The 23,684-nt window shown below is 38.3% G+C and overlaps 1 protein-coding gene across 1 annotated transcript in view; it reads right to left on the bottom strand.

Annotated features, from left to right (window-relative positions):
• PRKDC (protein kinase, DNA-activated, catalytic subunit) overlaps positions 1–23,684 on the bottom strand; it is a 230,245-nt gene that overhangs the window by 11,631 nt on the left and 194,930 nt on the right. Inside the window, exons 69-76 of the mRNA XM_080801920.1 lie at positions 18,626–18,815; positions 13,154–13,328; positions 11,381–11,571; positions 10,387–10,567; positions 9,211–9,371; positions 5,932–6,143; positions 4,238–4,325; positions 3,992–4,135 (exon numbers count right to left, since the gene is read on the bottom strand). Coding sequence (XP_080658046.1) covers positions 3,992–4,135; positions 4,238–4,325; positions 5,932–6,143; positions 9,211–9,371; positions 10,387–10,567; positions 11,381–11,571; positions 13,154–13,328; positions 18,626–18,815 — 1,342 coding nt within the window. The remainder of the gene's footprint in view (positions 1–3,991; positions 4,136–4,237; positions 4,326–5,931; positions 6,144–9,210; positions 9,372–10,386; positions 10,568–11,380; positions 11,572–13,153; positions 13,329–18,625; positions 18,816–23,684) is intronic.

Genomic DNA, 23,684 nt, shown 5'->3' with positions numbered 1-23,684 from the left:
TTCATTTTACAAGTTTTTTTTAACCAAATTTAAAACTTACCCCAAAACATAAATCTGGTTAAATGAAATATATCTCCTTTTTTAAGATAATCCATTACAGGAAAATTGACATATATAAAACAAATTTATTCTTTAATCTGTAAATGGACTGAAAGTATAGTAACAATCTCCAGTTCTTAAAATACATGAAAAGATTAGCTATTTCCCAAACATAATCAGCACCAACAACATATGTGAATGGCATAATGCCCTCTCTGAAATGATATCTGAGGCAATTCTGTTTGGGTAGATTATTATTTTAATTAATTAATTAAATGCAAATTATGCATTGCTTTGGTATGAAGCAGAGAGTTCTAGATTGATTTTCCAAGGTACTCGAATTAACCTCAAAACAAGTATTGTGGGCACCTGGGTGGCTCAGTGGGTTAAGAGGCTACCCTTGGCTCAGGTCATGATCCCAGGATCCTAGGATCAAGTCCTGCATCGGGGTCCCTGCTCAGCAGAGAGCCTGCTTCTCCCTCTGTCTCTGCCTACTTGTGCTCTCTCTCTCTTTGTCAAATAAATAAATAAAAATCTTAAAAAACAAAAAGAAAAACAAACAAGTATCATGCCTGGCAGGAATGATAGGGCCACTCTGATACCCTCCCACCGTTAGAGTTGGATGCAGCTGTGCTCAGCAGAAGCTGGGAAGAATAGTGGTCTATCCCAGGAGATTTCTAGGGTAGAGCCTTATGGTACCCAGCATTCAGGAAAAGAAATGGCCATGAATTCGAAGGGATAACATGCAGTCTTCACCGAGGACTGCACCGTAATAGTCTACATGGACTGATGAACAGGGCCACTGCAGATATTCTCACACCAGCTGAGGAGAGAGAGAGCAAACTAGGATGAAATACCCTACCCTCTGTCTGGGGCCGGGGTCAGAGCATCTTGAGAGGAGGGCAAATAGAGGAAGGCTGCAGAAGAACAGTACTGTTGAAATGAAGCTTTCTCACAGGTGATGGACTGGTTTCACTATGCTAGGGGACTTGGTATCAGTTGTCATTCTGCTGTTCTCTCCATTTGATACAGGGCAAGTCTCTTGTTTTTCAGAACTAGTTTCTTTGTTTAGAACAAAGTATGGCAAAATATGGCCTGCAAGTCAAAGCCCACTGCCTGTTTTTAATAAATAAAATTTTCCTGGAATCCTGCCGACCATGCCTGTTCATTTACATACTGTCTAGGACTGCTTTCGCACTAGGATGACAGATTTGAGTACTCGTAACATGAGACTGGTATGGCCTGAAAACCGAAAATCTGGACCTTTATAGAAAACACATGTAGACCACTGGTTTAAGAAAAAACAAACACAAACATGTTTTCAAATCTAGTGTTCTACAATTTTATAAAATTTATGAATGCTAGTACACTGATTTTAAGGATATTTACAGTATGTATATTTCCTTCTGAGGCTCTTGTATATTCAATAGTGTGAGACAGATTTGATATGATGTGCAGCCCAATATTATGTCATAACATGAAGTGCAGAGAGTTATGGTTTTATCTTTACTTTTAGGATATATCACTGATCACATTTAGGCAACAGACAGTCCTGTAGGTTCCCACATTCATACTACATTAAAACTAATGTAATGTAATGTAAAATCCCTAAGTAGGAATGTACCTAAAGTACCCACCAAAATCTATCTCTCCTTACCCAAACTGTACCAATTATTCATCTAATTCAAGATGCTAGTTTCACATCAGGCAGCATTCTAGGAGATGGAGAGAAAACACGAGCAAGACAAAATCCCTGTCCACAACTCTAATTACTTCATAAATGAAAGGAAGAGCCAAAGAGAAATATCATTTTCCACTCCTAAGGATCTCCCCAGAAGAACCTATACACACATAGTCACAGCAGCAGCATTCATAACAGCTAAGACATGGAAACACTCCAAATGTCCATCCACTGACAAAAGGATAAACAAAATGTGGCATGTTCTTACAGTAGAATAATATACAGCAATTAAAAGGAATGTCCAGAAGAGGCAAATCTACAGAAACAGAAAGTACTTCAGTGGTTGCTTAGCATGACAGGAGGTGGGGGACTGGGAGTAACTGCTAATAGGTATGTGCTTTTAGGGGTGATAAAAATGTTCTAGGGGTGCCCAGGTGGCTCAGTTAGTTAAGCAGCTGACTTCAGCTCAGGTCACAATCTCAGGGTCCTGGGATCAAGCCCCACATCAGCCTACCTGCTCAGCAGGGATTCTGCTTCTCCCTCTGCCCTCAGCCCCGCACCCCCAGCTCATGCTTGCTCTCACTCTCTCTCAAATAAATAAATAAAGTCTCAAAAATGGGGCATTTGGGTGCCTCAGTTTGTTAAGCATCTGCCTTTGGCTCAGGTTATGATCCTGGGGTCCTAGGATCAAGCCCTGCACTGGGCTCTCTGCTCAGTAGGGAGCCTGCTTCTCCTCCCTCTGCCTGCCCCTGACCATCGCTTGTGCTCACTCTCTCTCTAGTGCTCTCACTCTCTCTCTCTCAAATAAATAAGTAAATAAAATCTTACAAAAAAACCTTTTAAAAAAGATAATGTTCTAAAACTGATGTGTAATACTTACATAACTCTGTAAATATAATAAAAACTATAGCATTGTATACTTTAAATAGATAAGATTATAGGGTATGTGAATTATATCTTAATAAAACAGTTATTTACAAAAAACCCCAGAAGAGACAAAGATCCTCTTTTGTACTGGAGATTGTGAAATTTGAGAACTCTGGCAATATGAACACCAGGATTTCTCTTTATGCTCTTGTATTTCTTGAAGTTTACTAAACAAAGTTAATTTGACAAAAATTAGAAAAATCAGTGATTAATGTTAACAGAGGTGTATATAAGGTATGTTAACAGAGAAAGAGTACCTAGTTCTTATTGGGGAAGGAGGTTCAGGGAAGGCTCTGTAGTAGAAATAATGCATAAGTCAAGTCTCTAAGGGTGAGTTCTCCAGATGGAAAGAGAGAAGGTAAACCCATTTAAAGGGAGCAACAAGCACAATGCATGGTGCTGTGAAATCTGGACATCTCAAGGTTCATTATCTCCACTGGCTCCAAGGGGTTTTCCTGATTCCCTCCAAACTGAGGCATGTTCTCTTCCTTTCAACTCTAGAACAACTTTAGAAACAGATTTCATGTATCATATTTTTCTCAAGCCACATACTGCATTTGTCAGACATACCTCTGAATACAGGAACTGGGTCTATCTTCTCTTTGTATGTCCTGTAGCATCTAGAAGTATGCCTTGGACAGAGGGAAGGGCTCAAAATGGTCATCAACTTGTACACAATACAAGTATTTTCTTTTTTTTTTTTTTAAGATTTTATTTATTTATTTGACAGAGATCACAAGTAGGCAGAGAGGCAGGCAGAGAGAGAGAGGGGGAGGCAGGCTCCCTGCTGAGCAGAGAGTCTGATGTGGGACTCCATTCCAGGACTCTGGGATCATGACCTGAGCCGAAGGCAGAGGCTTTAACCCACTGAGCCACCCAGGCGCCTCTACAAGTGTTTTCTTAATCCAATATTCAAATAATTAGGAGAATGAAAAATATTAAACTACAGCATTAAGGAGGGTACTTGTGATAGGCACTTGGTGTTGTATGTAAGCAAACCACTGAATTCTACCCCAGAAACCAATACTGTACTATATGTTAACTAATAAAATTTAAATTAGAAAGTTAACAAATATATTAAACTACATATAACCTTCAAATCTAAAAATCTGAGCATGAAGAACAGAATGCAATAAAAGCCCCATGGTTTTATCTATTGCCCCACCTGCCACTATCTGACCTAAATATGTGCATCACTATCTCACCAAAAGCATTAGATCTGAAGATAAGTTTACAACTTTAACAGACATTTTAAAACTAGGATTATTAACAAACCATCAAATATAAATATTGATCTTCACAATGATTACATTATTATAAAGTCAGGCTGCCACCAATCCATACCTGAATAAACCGCTTTCTGAAAGCCCCAAGGCCTGGAGCCCTTGGATTTCCCAAGGCTGCATACATTCTTTCATACATCTTTTCAATGTTTTTTTTATTAACAGGGGTTTTTGCCAGTTCGACTTTGATATCATCAGTCCAATCCTGGGAAGGGAAAAAAAAAAAAAAAAAAGAGAACAACCAAGTTGACTGCAAGGAGGTTTTATCCAAATTCTATGTTTTATGAACTAGAAGCTATTACATTACCTTAAAGAGCATTTCAGGATTAGAGAGCTGTTCTAGGGCACTAATAAAATCTTGAATCACTCCTCCTTGATCCAACTTAATTTTAACCCTATAAAACAATTACCAAGGCCCACAGTTTATTTACATATAATTATTTATATTCATATATAAAATTATATTATTACCAACTAATAGTCTAGGGAAAGAACAATTTTAAAATTTTATTCAATATTAGATGAAGTACAAAGCATACAGTCTATCAAGAGTTGAGCTTCTTAGATAAAGGGAAAGCAAATCTCTGTGCAAATGTTGTTGACATTTTAATGTACACAATTTGATACATACAGTTTCTGAAGTTATGTTATGAAAGAAAAGGCCACTTTCTCAACATAATTTCAAACCTTTCTCTTTTTTTGTTTAAAGATTTATTTATTTGGGAGAAAGAGCAAATGCACAAAGTGGAAGAGGGGCAGAGGGAAAGAGAGAATCTCCAGCAGATTCCCAACTGAGCAAGGAGCCTGACTCTGGGGTCTCGATCCCACGGCCCTCAGATCGTGACCTGAGCTGAAATCAAGAGTTGGGCGCTCAACCAACTGAACCACCCAGACGCCCTTCTTTTTTCTTTAAAAAAAAAAAAAATTAATCATGTTGCAGTTGACTATGTTGAGAGACCCAGGGGTGGGCCAGGCACCATCGGTGGCAGATGGACTTATAGCAGCCAACCCATCCAAAAACCATGACAAAAGTGGTGTCTTATTCTTGTCTTCCCAGAAACACTCTAATAAGACAAATGAGCTCATGACAAAAAAAAAAAAAAACACAAAACCCACAGAGAATGCCCGAAACACCATGTATTTACCAAGTATTCTTGCAAAACTAATACATCATTGCTAGTTATATCTCCACTTATAAATCAAATGGAAAAATGAAAAGGATGGCACTTCAGGCAGCCTACTTAGTAAGAGGGGCTTCCCAGGTATTTTGAATTAAAGAACAATTTCAGGAACCGATTTCAAAAAGCATCTTATCTAGTCTGCCTCAATCAACTGATTACTGTCAACTCTTACTATTATAAGGACAGAATTTTCATGAATAACATTCTAAGATGAAAAGTATTTTATGAAAGGAAAGAAATTCAGGGGCACATGACTAGCTCAGTCAGTAGAGCATGCAACTCTTGATCTCTAGGTTATAAGTTGGAGCCCCACAATGGGCATAAAGTTAACTTTAAAAAAAAAAAAAAAAAAGGAAGGCACCTGGGTGGCTCAGTGGGTTAAGCATCTGCCTTCAGCTTAAGCAGTGAGTGGACTGAGTCCCACATCAGGCTCCCAGGTCAGCGGGGAGTCTGCTTCTCCCTCTGACCCTCCCCCCATTCATGCCTTCTCTCTCTCACTCTCTCTCAAATAAATAAAATCTTAAAAAAAAAAAAAAAAGGAAAAATTTCTGTGATAAATAACATACCTGGGGTAGATAATATATTCAACAAAGAGATGTCTAAGATTTTCTATTTTTTAATGACAGCTCTAATTAATTTGAAGACAAACACAAGCTTCCATGTGTTTTATTTATTTATCTTTTTCTTAAGTTAGCTCTATGCCCAACATGGGGCTTGACCTCAGGACCCTAAGACCAGGAGTCATGTGCTCCACTGACTGAGCCCCCATGTGTTTGCTTTTACCATACACTTTAAAACCTATAGTATTTGATCAACCCACCTTGCCACAAACTCCTTATTCTTATGACCAGTAGAAGTATCTTTGAAGGAATAGCTTTCACTACTTATTATAAAGGGGTAGGCAATTGCCTGTGGATAGTTATTAGCAATCTCTTCCACAGTATGCTGGACAGCAACAGCTTCCTCTTTGTCCAGTAAGGCCACCATATGGCTGATCCAGCCAATGAACTGCCAGCAAGGAATGGAAGAAATCTAAAACACAGAGAACTGTAACTTAATAATGAATACAACTTTTAGCACTGTTTTGTTATGAAAGTATTGTGTACCCAATATAAAATATATCTATAATCAGAAGCATACAGAAGTAAGTCTAAAATAAAACATCTTCTCTCCCTCAGACTTCTTAGTTCTTATTCCACTGAAGAATTCCATTCTTTTAGATGTTTTGTATGTATGTACACAAATATCCGTTCTTTGCAAGAATGGAATCAGACTAGATATACTGTTGCTGGTTTTTCTTAGGTGAATGGATAGATGTACCTCATTCTTTTTAACAGCTGGATAATATTCCGTTTTATTTAATTACTGCTGTATAATGAATTTTTAGGGTATTTTCCAAGTTTTGCTATTACAGATAATGCTACAATGAACATTTCTACATGTTTATCTCTTTGTATTTGTGCTATGTGTGCCCATAGGATAAATTTCTAGAAGTATAATTACTGTGTGAACACTAACAATTGTAAAAAAAAAAAAATTGCTAGATTTCCCTCTGAAAGGATTTTTCAAATTTTCATTTTTAAAAGCATAATGGAAACTCATATAATTCAATACAAAAAAAAATCTGATTAAAAATAGGCAGAAGACTTGAGTAAACATTTTTCCAAAGAAACATATAGATGGCCAACAGACACATGAAAAGATGCTCATCATCACTCATCATCAGGGAAATGCAAACCAAAACCCCATAAAATATCACGCCTATCAGAATAGCTGGTATCCAAAAACAAGAAACAACAAGTGTTGGTGAGGTTGTGGAGAAAAGGGAACCCTTGTGTACTATTGGTGGTAATGTAAATTGGTGCAGCCACTGTAGAAAACAGTATGGAGATTGCTCAGAAAGTTAAAAATAGAAATACCATACAGTTCAGTAATTCTACTTCTAGGTATTTACTCAAAGAAAACAAAAACATAAACTCAAAAAGATATTTGCACCCTCATGTTTATTGCAGCATTATTTACAACAGCTAAGATATAAAAGCAACCCAAGTGTCCATGAATAGATGAATGGATGATGAAGATGTGGTTTATTTAAGAATGAAATCTTGCCATGTGTGACTACATGGATGGACCTAGTAGGTATTGTGCTAAGTGAAATAAGTCAGACAAAGAAAGACAAATATATGATTTTACTTATGTGGCATAAAAAACAAATGAACAACAAAAAACAGAAACAGACTCATAAATACAGACAATAAACTAGTGGTTGCCAGAGGAGATGGATGAGCCAGGATAAGCAAAATAGTTGATGGGGATTAAGAAGTACAAACTTCCAGTTATAAAATAAATAAGTCACGGGGATATAAAGTATACCATAGGTAATACAGTCACCAATACTGAAATAATACTGTATAATGACAGATGGTAACTACACTTGTCATGATGAGCCCTAAGTAATGGACAGAATTGCTCAATCATTATACTGTATGCCTGAAACTTATGGTATTATTATGTCAACTATATATTCAGTTTAAAAAAAGTATATTCACAGTTGACTACTTTACAAAATCCAACACAAGAGACAATTTTTTAAATTTATCATCAATCTGAGAGGTGGAAAAGATCTAATTTTAATTTTCATGTTTCTTTATTAGTGAGGGTAAATGGTCTAGCTTTATTCTCCTTACATATTAAATCATGCATGCATTTCCTCTGACCACTTTCTACTAGTCTATTTTTTTTTTTAGAGGGAGACCTCAGCTCTTTGTCTCTAATATGTGTTGCAAATATTTTTAAACTTTGTATATATTGTTGTTTTTTGTTTTTTCCCCTGCAGGGAAGTGCTGATTCTTTTCCTTTATAGTTTCTGGATTTTGTCTTTTTACAGAAAAAAAAGTTAGAGCTTTTTAATGTGTTAATTTTAAGATTAAAATCTGATGCACTTGGAATGTTGGTATGAGGAGTGAACATGGCAAACTTCCTACCTTCATCTATTAAATGAGTAAAGAGCAAAAAATGTGGGGATAAAAAAGCATTGGTCCACATAGCTCATAGGGAGTGCTCAATAAAGGTTAGTTCCCCATCTCAAGTGACTTCCTGGTGCCATAACAACATTGACTGAACATTCCATTTATTTCCTCACAAATTCGAAATGCTATCTTCATCATATATAAATATTATTTTGGGAAAACTAAAATAATAATTTAATGATTTCTTCACTAATCTTTAAGAAAAACATACACACATGTATCTACTACATTTATGAAGTTACTTTAATCTCTTTTTTAGGACCTATTGAGAAAATCCCATCTTTCCAAATCCACAAGAGGGTCGGAGTGTGTAGTAAAGCCCTGCCAGGCACCGAGTCTCCACAGCTCAGAAACCAGCACTGTTTAAAAATTTACTACATAAAGCCAACAGAGTACTATGTTACCCTTTTGAACTATTGTGTAACAACTCAAAGCCTGGCCCTATTGTGCAGTTAAACATCTACAGAAGTCATTAAGGAGTCTTTCAGATGGCTCAAATGACGGAAAGACAGTAGGATGATGCACCTTCGTGTTGGGAGAGGCCTGTGCAGGACCCACAAGTGGTGAGCAGAACACTGTGGGGGAGCACCTGCACACCCTAGCTGCTCACTGCACACTTGGAAGCCTCAGAATCCTCATGAACATAGTGCTGCCAGCAGGCACTGTAGTCACCGGGGGTGGGATGCCAGCTGAAACATACTCCCTCTCCCTGAGATAAATAATAAACTGAGCATAAGGCACCAACAGATGTTCCAGACTACAGCTTAGTCATTCTGGACAGCAAACTGTGCTATAGAAAATTCCCACCTTGTCCCAAACATACCTCCTCCTCTTCCTGAGGCCCTTGTTCAGACACAGTGTTCTTATCAACACCCACAGAAGAAAATGGGTAAATGTGAACACCCTTTTATACAGCTTTAAATTACCTACATTCTCAGAATATAGTAAAATGCAATGCTGGTTAGGAAAACTTGTAACATATGCATTGCACATACTAATGTGTTTAGATATAAACAGAAACATGTCTTTAAGTTCTGTAAAGTTCTCTTCATTAGAATATAGACACTAACCTCTTTTGTCATTAGGCTCAGGGTCTCCTCTGGATATAGTTCTATAATCTGCAGTAGTCTGGGAAACTTCAGCCTGGCTTCACTGGAATGCAATTTTAAAGCTTTCAACATTTTGTCTACTACTATGGCTGGATACATCTGTAGTTCTAGAGACTCAGTAACTACAAAGGACAGGAGAGAAGAAAACAATCGTCAGTATACCCACTTATACGTACATAAACTATAAATTTAACAAATGACTACATTTCCCTTTTGGGCTTATATTTTGTAATATGTCACTGTTCTCTTTTAACAGTACTTTAGATCAACAAACACCAGATGCAGTTTTGGGCCATATGTAAAAGCTTCCATCTTGAAGCTGAATTCTTCACTGGAATATGCATTCTGCATGCAGCACCATTTCCTTCTTGGGCCAGAGGGAACACTGAACAGCTGCTGGTTATTGAATTTATTTCAGGAGCCAAGAGGCAGGCCACATAGCCAATATTACCAAAGCTACAAGTAAAATGTAGAAACTATAAGCAAATGGAAAGACATTAAGATAATGTGACTGTTTATATGCAGGTCATGTTGCTTGAAGATGCTGTTGCTTCTTAAAAAGACAAGACTTTTCTCAGAATAACTGTCATTTAAAACCCAAGATACAGGGGTGCCTGGGTGGCTCAGTGGGTTAAAGCTTCTGCCTTCGGCTCAGGTCATGATCTCAGGGTCCCGGAATCGAGCCCCGCATCAGGCTGTCTGCTCAGCAGGGAGCCGGCTTCCCCCTACCCCTCTCTGCCTGCCTTTCTGTCTACTTGTGATCTCCGTCTGTCAAATAAATAAACAAAACCTTAAACAAACAAACAAACAAAAACCTAAGATGCAGAGGCTCCTGAGTGGTTCAGTCAGATGAGCATCTGACTCTTGATTTCGGCTCAGGTCATGATCTCAGGGTCATGGGATCGGGCCCAGGTCTGGCTCCAAGCTCAACTTGGGAGTCTGCTTGAGATTCCCTCTCTCCCTCCCCTTCTGCACCTCCACCCACTCATGTGCCCATGCCCCCTTCTCTCTCTCAAATATAATCTTAAAAAAATAAAAATAAAAATAAGCAAACAGGAAACAAAGTATCTACAGAAGTCTTAAGGCTTTGGCTAACACAATGTTACAAACTAAATGGTTTTTCCTTTTGTGACCCACCTGATGCACTCTCCTCCTCCTTGCGGAGCTGCTGGTCACAGAAATCCACCAGCGTCATGTAAGCATCTGTCAGGCTGGCTACAGGACCCTGACCCATGATGGAGGGCTGGGCCTCCTCCTCAGCTATCCGCACGGCCTCAGAAAGGTGATGGAATGCTCTCTGGTGCAGACCTGCGATCACCTAGATTCACAGAGGTCTCAGTTGTGAACCTGTGAGTGCAGCTTAAGTTTTCTGGAAGAACTCTTACTTTCTACTTGTGATGACACAGAAAGAATACTTGTGATTTGTGAGCCATGAGATAACACAGAAAGCTGGTTAAATGGAAAAAGGAGTCTGTCTGCCCTGATTGTGAAATAGTGAGTGATTTCAGTATAATCCTCAGTACTTTTAAAACCCTGAAGGTCCACTAGTCATGCAGAGCTGGCACCAAAGATCAATGGGGGGTCATGCAGCCTGTCAGGAACTGAAGAAGAGATGGAAGTTGGCACTTTATCCTCACCATCCTGCTCAGATGTTGGTAGTAACACTGAGGAGAAAGAAGGCAAGGCTAACAACTAAAGTGAGGTAAGCACAGGGCGATGAGGAGAGGTTGCTAACTATGGAAAATACAAAATCATCTGAGAAAAGCTAGGCAAAGCAGACACTACAGAAAAAAGTGGAAAAGGCTGGTTTGCTCCACAAGATAATGGGACATCTGGATGGCAACTGGTGGTGAAATCCATTAACAAAATTCTTGGAAGAACTGTCCACATCAATCCAACACAAATTTCTCACTTCTAATACTGAAACAATCTGTATCATTCAAATAAACAGGAAACACATTGAACATGTCAGTTTTCCACATAAGAAACTTGGCTGCATAACTGTCAAATACATTCTCAAAACACAAAGCAATCATCATTTCTCATTATTTCTTTTGTGTAGTCAGAAGGCTGCACACTGGAGACGTACAACACAAAAACATAAAAAGTTCACTCTTCCAGTATTCATTACCTTTTCTGCGTTCTCTGTATTGGATCCAGAAAGATCCAAAATTCTTCTAGCCTTGCTTTCCTCGATTTCAGCAAGGCAGGTTGGCTCCCTAATGAGAGCCTCAGCTATGATTCTGTATGTTGTACCCAAGAGAATATTCTGATCATGGAAAGCAAGAACATTTTTGCTTATGTAACTTGATGTGCTCTCACCTGTTGGATTAAAAACATACACATACACACAGATGATTTTCTCAGAAATAAATGGATGTCATAAATTTAAAAAAAGGATATTCACAGTGTATAGAAGTTGTTTTCTATTAAAAATTTAAAATAAATCTTGTAACTATAAGAAACTGGCTTCATACAGTAGTTAGGGAATTTCTTGAACTCATATGAATGGAAAATGTTCTTTGTTAGCAGTGACTATATCAAAGTCTATAGAGGCTAAGGCAATTAAAACACTGAATAAACTTTTATTCAAGTACCATCATTCTGCATTTTGTCAAAGCACCTAAATCCGTTTTAAAGGAAAGAAAATGTCTCTTTTTAATGCACTTGTGCATATACATTAATAACCAGATTAGATTTTTAAATTGCTACTGTGGTTTATAGCTGATAAAGCAACAGATGCTGCTGCATGTAAAGGTCTAGTTCTAATGTCTTACATAGTATGGCTCTGGGGAAGGAAGCCCTGGTCAAGCCTGCAGCTTGCAGAGGGTACAAGGGCACAAAGAGAAGGGGCTGTCACCCAGCAAGTCCGATCAACCATTCTACCCTGCTCATCAATCCGTGAAAATTCTCTGCCAGATTACCCTCAGATACATGTTCAAAACTACGGGCCCTACTATTTCACAATACAGTTAAAAAATACAGCCATACGATGACTACTAAAACTGTAGGATTAGTATTTTTTTTAAAGATTTTATTTATTTATTTGACAGAGATCACAAGTAGGCAGAGAGGCAGGCAGAGAGAGAGAAGGAAGCAGGCTCTTCCCAGGACGCTGGGATCATGACCTGAAACAAAGACAGAGGCTTTAACCCACTGAGCCACCCAGGCGCCCCTAATATTAGGAGTACTAATGTTATCTTAGTATCAGCCAACTCCTTCCCCTCTCCTCCATTCCTCCCACCCAAAACCCCTAAAAATATTTAAGCAAACATAAGGATGATTTTCTGCTCCTGATAAATTTGGAGAGCCTGCTTCTCCTATTTGCATTTTTACTGAGACTAATAGTCTGATATAATTCCCTGTCCTACTGAAGAGTCCAACTTGGGAATATGGCTGTGAGCATGGTCAATAATACTGCTGCTATGTACACCGGGACAGAGGGCAGCAAAACAGGTGGAGTGAACCCAAAACTCACATAGTGAATTCTTTTTCTCCCCTTAGTTTTGAAGGCTATGTTAAAAAAAAAAAAAAAAAAAAGAAAGAAAGACAAGCTGAGGAGGAAAAAGGTGTTTCATATTCAATTTTTAAAAAGGCAATTCTTGTAAGTAAACAAGGTTTTCAAAATAATTAAACTATGAGACACATAATTTGTATAAATATTACAGAAAAAAAATTTAATTTAAATTTTATTTGATCAATAAAGAAATAAAATCTCCAAGAACCACATTCCATAGCATTATTAGGATGCAAAGTACCTTGGCTCCAAATATTTAATAAAATTATTACAAAAGTTAATTCCCAAATGTCAGATAAAGCAGCAAAATAAGTTTTAAAAGACACAGAGACATAATATCAAATAGTGCCACTGAACTTATTTCTATAGAAAAGAATAGTCCAGTACCCAACAAGGAGACTGTTTTCAGCGCTGTGAGAATCTGCTCAGGGCAGGTCTGACCCTGGCTCCGGCTGTGGCTGAGCCGGCAGTAGCTCTGCACCCACTGCACCTGCCAGTCATCTCTTGCTTTTGACTCTCTATGAAGCTCCTTCAGTAGTTTCATGGCAAGTGAGAAATTGTGCTATAGAAGAAAGAAAGTGGTAAGATAATACACAGGTGGTCACTTAGAAATAAAACATTTGACAGAAATTTTTAACTGGCCTGCTTCCCTTTTTGCATGACACAACTCACCTGAAAGCAGTAAATCCATCTCCTCAGCTTAAATTGTGTAAATATATTTTTTAAAAAGATTTTATTTATGTGACAGAGAGAGACACATGTCTTTTTATTTATCATGGGGATAGCATTCACATTTCAAGTGTATACAGTTCTTTTACTAAATTTACAAAGTTGAGCAACCATCACTACTATCTAGTTCCAGAACATCTGATCAATTCAAAAAGGAACAATTTGCTCCCCATTCCCTCCAGCCATGGGAAAACACTAAACTACTTTCTATCTCTATGGATTTGCCGATTCTGGACATCTCCTATCAATGAAATCAGAAACGTGTTGATTTTTATCTGTCTTCTTTCACTTAGCATAGTCTTTTCCAGGTTTGCCCAAGTTACAGCGTGTATTCACGCTTTATTCCTTCACATGGCTGAATAATATTCTGTTGCATGGACAGGACACATTTTATTTATCCATTCATCTATTGGTAGCTTTTGGGGTTGCCTCCACCTTTTGGCTATTTTGAATAGTACTGCTGTAAATATCTACGTACAAATTTCTGTGTGGACATACACTTTCACTTTTCCCATATACTTACGAGTTGAAATGGTGGATCACATAGTAACTCTATGTTTAACTTTTTTTTTTTTTATTTGACAGAGATCACAAGTAGGCAGAGAGGCAGGCAGAGAGAGAGGAAGGGAAGCAGGCTCCCCGCTGAGCAGAGAGCCCGATGCGGGGCTCGATCCCAGGACCCTAGGATCATGACCTGAGCCGAAGGCAGAGGCTTTAACCCACGGAGCCACCCAGGTGCCCCTATGTTTAACTTTTTGAGGAAATGTCAGACTGTTCTTCACAGCATCTGTACCATTTTACATTCCCATCATCAGTGTATAAGGGTTCCAATTTCTCTACATCTTCACCAATATTTGTCTGAGCAGTCTCTTTGATTACAGTGGGTGTGAAGTGGTATCTTATGTGGTTTCAATTTGCATTTTCCTAATAACTAATAATGCCGAACATCTTTTCATGTGCTTGTTAACCATCTGTATATCTGCTTTGGAGAAATGTCTATTTAGAATTCTTAGACCATTTTTTAAGTTGGATTGAGTTTTTGTTGTTCAGTTATAAAGAGTTCTTTATGTGTTCTGGATAGTAGACCTTTATCAGATACAAGATTTCCCAATTATTTTCTCACATGTGTATGGGTTGTCTCATCACTTTTTTGAGTGTGTTCTTTGAGGCACAGGAATTTCTAAATTTTGATGTATAACTTATCTATTTTTTATTTGTTTGGTTGTTATGTGGATGTCTTTTAATTCTTCTCTACCAAGTTTCAAAAGACGTTTTCATCAAACCCATGTCTCGTTCTTTACTATCCTTTCAACTATGTAGGCTAAAAATCTTAGCCATCCTCAGCTGCATCCTCTCTATAATACTTACTATCTCTGGACTTCTTACCTCACTTCTAGAGCATCTTTCACATTGTTTGCATTCCTACCACAACTTTCCTAGTTTGAGACTTCACAGTCTGCTTTTTCCCTCAGCAGACAATCTTCCATACAGCTTCCAACTGAGCCAGCATGTCCAGAGCAGATTGCAATTCCCAGCTTCTCACCTCCATGATTTTGCTGGAATATATCTTGTATCTATAGCACCTTTTTCTCTTCTCAAAGTGCAAACCCTACCATTTCTATAAAGCCCCATATGAATGCCTCCTTCTCCAGCAAGCCTTCCTACCAGGCAGAAGGTCTCTTCTTCTTGGGGCTCTCCTAGCATGGTGACCTCTCTTTTCTTCACTCATCTTATGCTGTTGTTGGGTTGAAGTGCAGCTCTTATTCTCTTGCTAGACAGTAATCACAAGAGCTGGAATAGTAGCTTCCCAACACCGCCCCTGACATTGTTGGGTACAGTTTCTTAGCTACACTGTAATCCTCATCACTACTCAGAACTTCCTCACCACCAAATTCCTAAACTCAAGTCACACCATTTTGACCACAAACCTACTCTACCCACCAAATTCTTGCTATGTTTGCTTTATAATCTTAAAACCTCTGGTAACTTTACCAGCCTTCTTCCTGCTTCCACTTCCTTCCATGTGCAATTAAGCCAGCCAGCTATTCCCACCACTCTCTTTGCAATACTCTCAGGTCACCAGCCTTTGTCCCTGTATTACACCCACCTGGAAAAACCATACTCTTGGGTACATCGAAGTGCATGGCCTTTCTGCTCCTATACTCACAGGCTCACCAGAGACCGCACTGACAGTTCTTCCATAGCTCGCCAGCCCCTCCACCACAGCCCAGAATAACCCACCACTCCCCCACTATTCTCAGATCTCTTCAGCTCAGCCTCTGCAGAGGGCCTACTACCCAGAAAGAACAGAGTTCTTTCATTCACCTTTGCTTGAATCCTTTCCCTTTCAAATCCACAAGAAATCCTATCTTACTAATGATCCCTCTCTGTATGTCCATTCTCTCCCTACCATTAAGCTTTAAAATCCCCAGTCTCCTCTTTCCTAAAAATCCAAACTCTTCCCTGAGCCCACCTCCTTTTCCTCATCATGGCTTCCTTAGAAGCAGGCTGTGCTCACTGCCCCTGTATATCCATCCTTATCTGTTCTTCTACCCACTCTGATCTGACTTCTGCTCCAGTGAAATAGTTCTCACTGAAGTCTGCACAAGCCTCCTCTCAATGCAAGGGCACTTTAGTTTCTGCATGCCTTTGCTCTCCTGGGTAAACAGGCACTGATGATTTCTGCCCCTCCCTCTGGGCTCAGCCTCTTGGTCATCCTCTAATGTCACCATCTAGTTTCAGCTCCTTTGTGGACACCTTTCCCTTTGTTCCTCCCAAAACTGTAGGTCTGTTTTGGCAACTGGTCCTGGTCACCTTATCCACTCCTGTGGCTTCAGTGATAGTCCACGTGCCAATCACCTTCAGACCTCTATTGCAAGCACAGCTCTTTTTCTCCAGAACTTTAGATTTCTTATGTATAAATTAGCAAATAGAAATCATAACTTGCTTGTCTTAAAGGCCTCACACATTCAATATGTCTTCAACTGAATGCACCCCACAAACTGCCGTTCTTTCTGCATTCCCATACATACAGAGAAGCCTGGGGATTCTACTTTCTCTTCCTGAACAGAACCAGTCACAGTGTCTCATCCATGCTTCCTTTTTCTTGAACTTGTCCACTGATCTCCACTTCCCAGATTCTAACCTAGATTGGCTGCCCTTATCAATTACCTGGAGTAGTACAGAGGCTGGACAACCCTTTGCCTTTCCTCCAATCATTTCTCTCACTACAATCAGAACACTGTTTTAAAACTGCTAATCCGGGGCACCTGGGTGGCTCAGTAGGTTAAGCGTCTGTCTTCAGCTCAGGTCATAATCCCAGGGTCCTGGGATTGAGTCCTACATTGGGCTCCCTGCTCAGTGGAGAGTCTGCTTTTCCCTCTCCCTCTGCCTCCCCCCGTTCTTGTGCTCTCTCTCAAATAAATAAATAAAATCTTAAAAAAAACCCCCAAAACTGTTTATCTGGTCACCTCTATCCCAGGGCTTCCTACACAAAGAAGAACAGCCATTAAGTAGGCGTTCAAGTTCAACTGTCACTCTACTCAGGAAACCAAATGCCCAGGGTTATTCCTGAGTCTTACATGTTATTTTCTCCATCCTATTTCACCTTTTAGTTCCCAGCTTAGATATGACCTCCAACTCCAGGAAGCTTTCTTTGTTCCCACAGGCTGAGTCAGGTATCCTTCACATGTGACTGTCCTTTAGTATTACCGTACTACTATAATTGTTTGTCTGCATGTCCATATTTTACTCAACATGGTATCTCCAGCACCTAATGTGCTTGGTAATGAAGAGGCAGAACTCAAATTTCAATTCTGCTACTTTTGAAGAGTTTTGAAGAGTACGGGCAGGTAAACTGAAATGCACTGAGGTTTTATGTAATCTTAAGACTGGGACTATTTTTTTCTCTTCACCTCCAGTATGACTGGTATTGACAGCTAACTCTATTTAGTCCTTATTTATTACCAAAACATTCCTAGAAAAAGCCAATGTGCCATATGAAAGGTTTTTAGCAATCCTAGTGATTCTTATATATTTCCTCTCTCTTGTCAGGACCCTCCCCACTTTGGAGAAGTTTGGGAGCACTAGGTAGCATGCAGTGTCTCTCCATCTGGCCCAAGCACCCTAACTAACTTCCTGCTAAGAAGCCACACACACCCTTCCTTAGCTGTGTGCCTTGGAAGATGGCCCCAACTGCAACCAGAGCTAATGAAAAGGATCTTCTTTTTTTCTGCAAGAAATAGAGAGACACTGTCTCTAATTCAAAAAAAAAATGTAGTATAGAGGAAGGAAGATATGAAATGTCTATAGCCATTTCCAACCAAAAAGGGTGAGCCTGGAGCTGCCAGAGAGACTTACTTTGTAAAAATCTGAGGTCAAAACCAATACGGTAGAAGAGAGAACTGAAGGAAAGAAAGCAGGCCCTTGGTGATATTACAGAGCATTTAAAAGCCAGATCTTCTAGACTTCTTTACTCATGGTAACTAATAGATTTCTTTTATTCACTTAGGCTGCTCTGCATTGGGTTTTCTATTATTTGAAATATAAAAATTCCTAACTGATACAACACCCATCCCAAAGAAATACCTACAAATGAGCATTTAAACTTACAAACAGAAGTATTAATTATTTCTACTGGAATAATATTCTTTACTTTATAACAGCAATCTATTAATACAGGGTCATTAAAAGAGCACACTCCCCCAGTATATTAAAATGTGATTTAATTACAAAAAGTATGATTTAATATATTTAGTTTATAGGCAATTTATAAGCAAAGCATACTTATATCAAGAAAGGTATTATTGTCACAAAATAAACCTAAATATAATTTGTAACTAATTGGAAAGCATTGATTTTGTTAAACAATATCAAGCCTGATATTGGGTTTATTTTTTTAATAACAGAAAATATAATTATTTTCTAATAATTAATAAGTACATAGTAAACTTTAGAGCCTTCTGAAAAATTTTAAGTGTTTTTTCAAGTTTACTTTCTTTTAAAGAGAAAAAAATACTAACTATTCAATTACCTTTAAGCTTCAGATTTTAAGGAAAAGCTAAGTTTAAAAAACAGCTAATTTAAGAAAATTCTGTGCTACAATAGAGGAACACAAATATAAGTACTCACCTGCTTTCTTGCACTTTCTACCATCTTCATTTTCATGGAGAACATACAGTTCTTAATCAGGGAACAGACTTCTTCTCCCTGCTCCTGCACTTCCATCTTATCACTAGAATCTTTATCACCATCCATGGACATACTATGATCACCTGGAGGAAGAGTAAGTTTCTCCTCTATTTTGCTGAGAAAGAAACATCTACACAAAACAATGAAAAATGAAAATTAATGCCAGAGACTTATGGAAGAAATCTTTTATACATGGGAAGCTACTGGATGGCATTTACAGACAGAAATTCTACAATTATTAAATTTTTGCTCATTTCTGGGGGTACCTGGGTGGCTTAGTCAGTTGAGAATCTGACACTTGATTTTAGATCAGGTCATGATCTCAGGGTTGTGTGATGGAGCCCTGTGTCAGGCTCTGCACTGAGTGGGGAGTCTGTTGAGATTCTCTCTTTCCCTCTCCCTCTGACCCTCTCCCACCTGCTCATGCACTCTTTCTCTAAAAGTAAATAAAAATTTTTTTTGCTCATTTTTTAGACTGTTAAGTGTGTACTCTAAGTACCAGATTCAATAGCCATTTTTAATTAACCAACTCTTTAAAAGATATTTTTCTGGGATGCCTGGGTGGTTCAGTGGGTTAAGCCTCTACCTTCCACTCAGGTCCTGGTCTCAGGGTTCTGGGATCGAGTCCCGCATCGGGTTCTCTGCTCAGCAGGGAGCCTGCTTCCCCCTGCCTCTCTGCCTACTTGAGATTTCTCTCTGTGTCAAATAAATACATAAAATCTTAAAAAAAAAAAAGATATTTTTCCAGGCATCATTTATTGCCTACACCTCCACAAAATAAACCATTTAAATGCACAATATTCTCTCTTAATGAATGGGTGACATGCCCTATGTTGGGTCTTTTCATGTCTCCTAATCTAAGGTCCTATCCCAAAGGTGAAACAAACATGAAGCAGCAAACAGGTTATAATCACTGGGGATATGAAAAGGCTGTATTGCTATAAAATTATTTGTATTTGTATTATAATTTACATATTTGACTGTTCTAGTGATTTCATTTCATTATTTTCATGCCAGTACCACTGACAGGACCTTAATGTATAAAATCCACCCCCGATCAGTATCAACTAAGTTTTTGTCCATCCAGTGACTAATCTCCATCGTCTTAGAAACACTGTGGCCAGATAGACCAGCATGTCCCACACACTTCTTTCTTTTGTTTTGTTGTTGTTATTCCCTTTCTAGTCATCTATCTGCTTCTGTGTTCCTAGCCCCCTACCCAACACACGAGTGCCCCCTCCCTCCCAAGAGGTGCTACTGTTTTTTAAGCTTTCACTGTTTTTAGTTAATAGAATAAATAAGCAAAAGTGGCATAAGATAGGTACTTGATAAATATTTGAGGAAATAATTATGAAACATACATTGAAACATAAATGTTACAGTATGAGTAAAGTTCCCTGAGCTCAGAGAAATAGGAATCAGGGGGCAACAAGGGGAGGTGGATTAGTGTTCACAAGGTGAAAGACTGTTTCCTGGGCTTTAAAAAATGCATTTAATTTCAAGTAATAGAGGAGATAAGGACGTTCTAGATAGAAGAGACAAACTAAAAAAAGGCAGAGAAGTGTTACAGTGTAGGACAGATTCTTGTATCAAGACTGGGAAGGACAGAGTCAGGAAGTGAAACATCTTCTAGAGCCCTAGAGCCCTAGGGCCTTAGAGCCCATCCTTCTGCTGATAACTAACACTCTGGATAAAATACCAAATATAACCACCAAAGATTGCTGAGTGAATACAAGATGGCAGACTGTTACATGCAAAGAGGCCAAAGGTGGGAGAAGTACTGCATTAGGATGAGGTTTTTGTTTTCTCTTTCTTTTTCCAGTTTTTCCATGAGGGTAACCATGGCTGATAAGAGGTATGGTAGCCAGAGTGACTAAGATTCAGACAGGAACCCTGAAGTATTGTGCCCAGAGAAAGCTAGAAGGGAACCTAGGCAGACCAAAGGTTGTAGTGGGAATCCTGGAAGGGGAAGAGCCAGAGAAGAGGCTCTCTAATTCTGTTTATGAAGCCACACAAGTTTCAGCCTGCCTCCTGAAATATGCATGTGCAGGACTGACTGGAAACAGTGAAAGAAAGGCTTGAGTCCTGAACTGAGATGTAAATCAAGAAGGCAAGACAGAGTCCACTGTTCAAATCTAACTAGACTGACTGCTTGCTAAAGCAATAATTCCTGAGAATTATAATAAAGCTCAGAGTCTACACAAGATAATATTAACAATTTCTAAGATATACCTGAATATATACCTGATACACAAAGAACCAGGAAAATGTATCCATTCTGGGTAGGAAAGACAGTCAACAGATTCAACTCTTACATGACCCATATGCTGGAATGATCATAGAAAACCTTAAAGCAGCTATTTTTAAAAAGATTTTACTTATTTATTTTAGAAAGAAAGCAAGTGAGTGAGCAGGGTGGGGTGGGGAATGGTAGAGGGGGAGAGAAAAGGACAAGAAGACTCCACAGTGAGTGTGGAGCCTAATGTAGGCTTGATCTCACGACCCTGAGATCATGATCTGAGTGAAAACAAGAGTGCAAGACTGACTGGAAACAGTGAAGGAAAGGCTTGAGTCCTGAACTGAGATGTAAATCAAGAAGATTTAAATGTAATTTAAGATGTAAATCACTTAACCAACTGAGCCACCCAGGCACCCCAAGCAGCTTATTAACGATGCTCTAAGAAGTCAAAAAAATAACATGAAATAATGGAAAGGCAACTATCTCAGTAGAAAAAAGTAAATATTAAAAAAGCCAAATGGAAATTTTACAACTGAAAAAACATACTAATTAGTAAAAAATTCACTACATAAACTTAAAGAGGAATTAAGAGGAAAATGACAGTGACCTTGAAGATAGTCCAACAGAAATGATCTAATCTGAAGAATAAAGAGAAAAAAAGACTGAATAAAAATGAACAGAGCTTCAAGGACCTGTGTGGGACAACATCAAAAAGTCCAATATATGTATAATGGGCACCCCACAAAGACAGAAAAATTGGAGCAAAAAATACTTGAAAATACAGAAAATTCCCCAAATTTAATGACATAAAGGTACAGATTTGAGAAGCTCAGTGAACCTTGAGCAGGTAACTTCAAAGGAAGCTGTGCCTAAATACGTCATAATCAAACTGCTAAGAGCCTATGTTAAAAAAAAAAATTCTGAAACCAGTCAAAGAGTAAGACAGAATACATACAGGGGAACAACTATTTGAGTAATCATTCTTTTAGAAACATGATACTGCTGAGGAGGAAGGGGGAATCTACCCAGAATTCTATATCCACAGAAAATATTCTTCAGGAAACACAGTAAAATAAAGGTATCTTCAAATAGATGAAAACTAAGAGAATTCATCAAAGGCAGACCTAAACTACAAGAATTGCTTAAAGGAAAGTTACCAGCTAAAGGTAAAGGATATCAGAGGAAAACTAGGGTCTTTACAAACAAATAATGAGCATCAGAAATAGTAAGTATAAAGTGACTTTTTGTCTCCTAAGTTCTTTCAAATATGTATGACTGTTTAAAGCAAAAATATAATATTATCTATTAGTGTTTTCACTATATGCTATCATACATTATTTCAATATCTAATGATAAAAAGGACATTTAATCAGGAAGACCTAGCAATTATTGATGTGCATATGCCTAGTAACAAAGTTCAAAATACAGTAAGTAAAAACAGACAGAATTAAAGAGGAAAATAGACAATTCCATAAAGTAAGAGATTTTGAAATCCTTACATATCTTGGCAGCTGATGGAATAGACCAAAAAAACCAAAATCAATAAAGACATAGAGTTCTGAAAAATACCATCAACCACCTTGATCTAATTGAAATTTATAAGTATTACATCTAAGAACTCCATAATATATAGGATTTAAGTACACACAGTATATTTACTAAAATAGACCATATGCTAAACTGTAAAACAAGTTTCAACAAATTTTAAAAAGCTGAAACTATACACAATGTGTTTTGTGGCCATTGTGGAATTAATTTAGAAATCAATAATAAGAGAGACAAAAAAACTCACCTATTTGGACATTAAACAAAGCACTTATAACTATTTCAAGGTCAAAAATGAAATCAGGGGCATCTGGGTGGCTCAGTGGGTTAAAGCCTCTGCCTTTGGCTCAGGTCATAATCCCAGGGTCCTGGGATCGAGCCCCGCATCGGGCTCTCTGCTCAGCGGGGAGCCTGCTTCCCCCCTCCCTCTCTCTGCCTGCCTCTCTGCCTACTTGTGATCTGTCTGTCAAATAAATAAAATCTTTAAAAAAAAAACATATGAAAATTAGAAGATATTTTATTTATTTATTTATTTTAGAGAGAGCACATGTGCAAGCTGGGAGGCGGGAAGAGTGAGGGGAAAGTATCTCAAGCAGACTCTCCACTGAGAGCAAGGCCTGACATGGGGCTTGATCCCATGACCCTGAGATCATGATCTAAGCCAAAACCAAGAGTCAGACAGTCAACCAAATGAGCCACCCAGGAGCCCCAAAGAATTAGAAAATATTTTAAACTAAATGATAATGTAAATACTACATATCAAAATTTGCAGTATGTAGCCAAAGCAGAGCTTAGAGGGGTGCCTGTAGCTTTAAATGTTTTTATTAGGGGAAAAAGTATAAAATCAAACATCAAAGTTTCCACCTTAAGAAACTAAAAAAAGAAGAGCAAAGTAAGTCAAAAGTAAGCTGAAAGAAGAAAATACTAAAGATGAGACCAGAAATCAATGAAATTTCAGAACACCGTTATCAGGGAAAATTAGCAAAGTCAAAAGCTGGTCCTTTGAGAAGATCAACAGAATTGACAAACCTCTAGCGAGACTGATCAAGAAAAAACAGAGAACACAAATCACCCAATATCAGGAGTGGAAAAGGGATTCCCACTACAGATACCGCCAGTAATTAAAAAAAAAAAAAAAAGAGAGAGAGAGAATAATGTGAGCAATTTTTTGTGAACAATTTGACAACTTAAATGAAATGGAAAAATATATTGAAA

This window comes from Martes martes (genome assembly GCF_963455335.1).
Source record: "Martes martes genome assembly, chromosome: 4".
Taxonomy (NCBI): domain Eukaryota; kingdom Metazoa; phylum Chordata; class Mammalia; order Carnivora; family Mustelidae; genus Martes; species Martes martes.
Note: the sequence above shows the minus strand (reverse complement) of the source record. Positions and strands in the feature narration are given on the sequence as shown.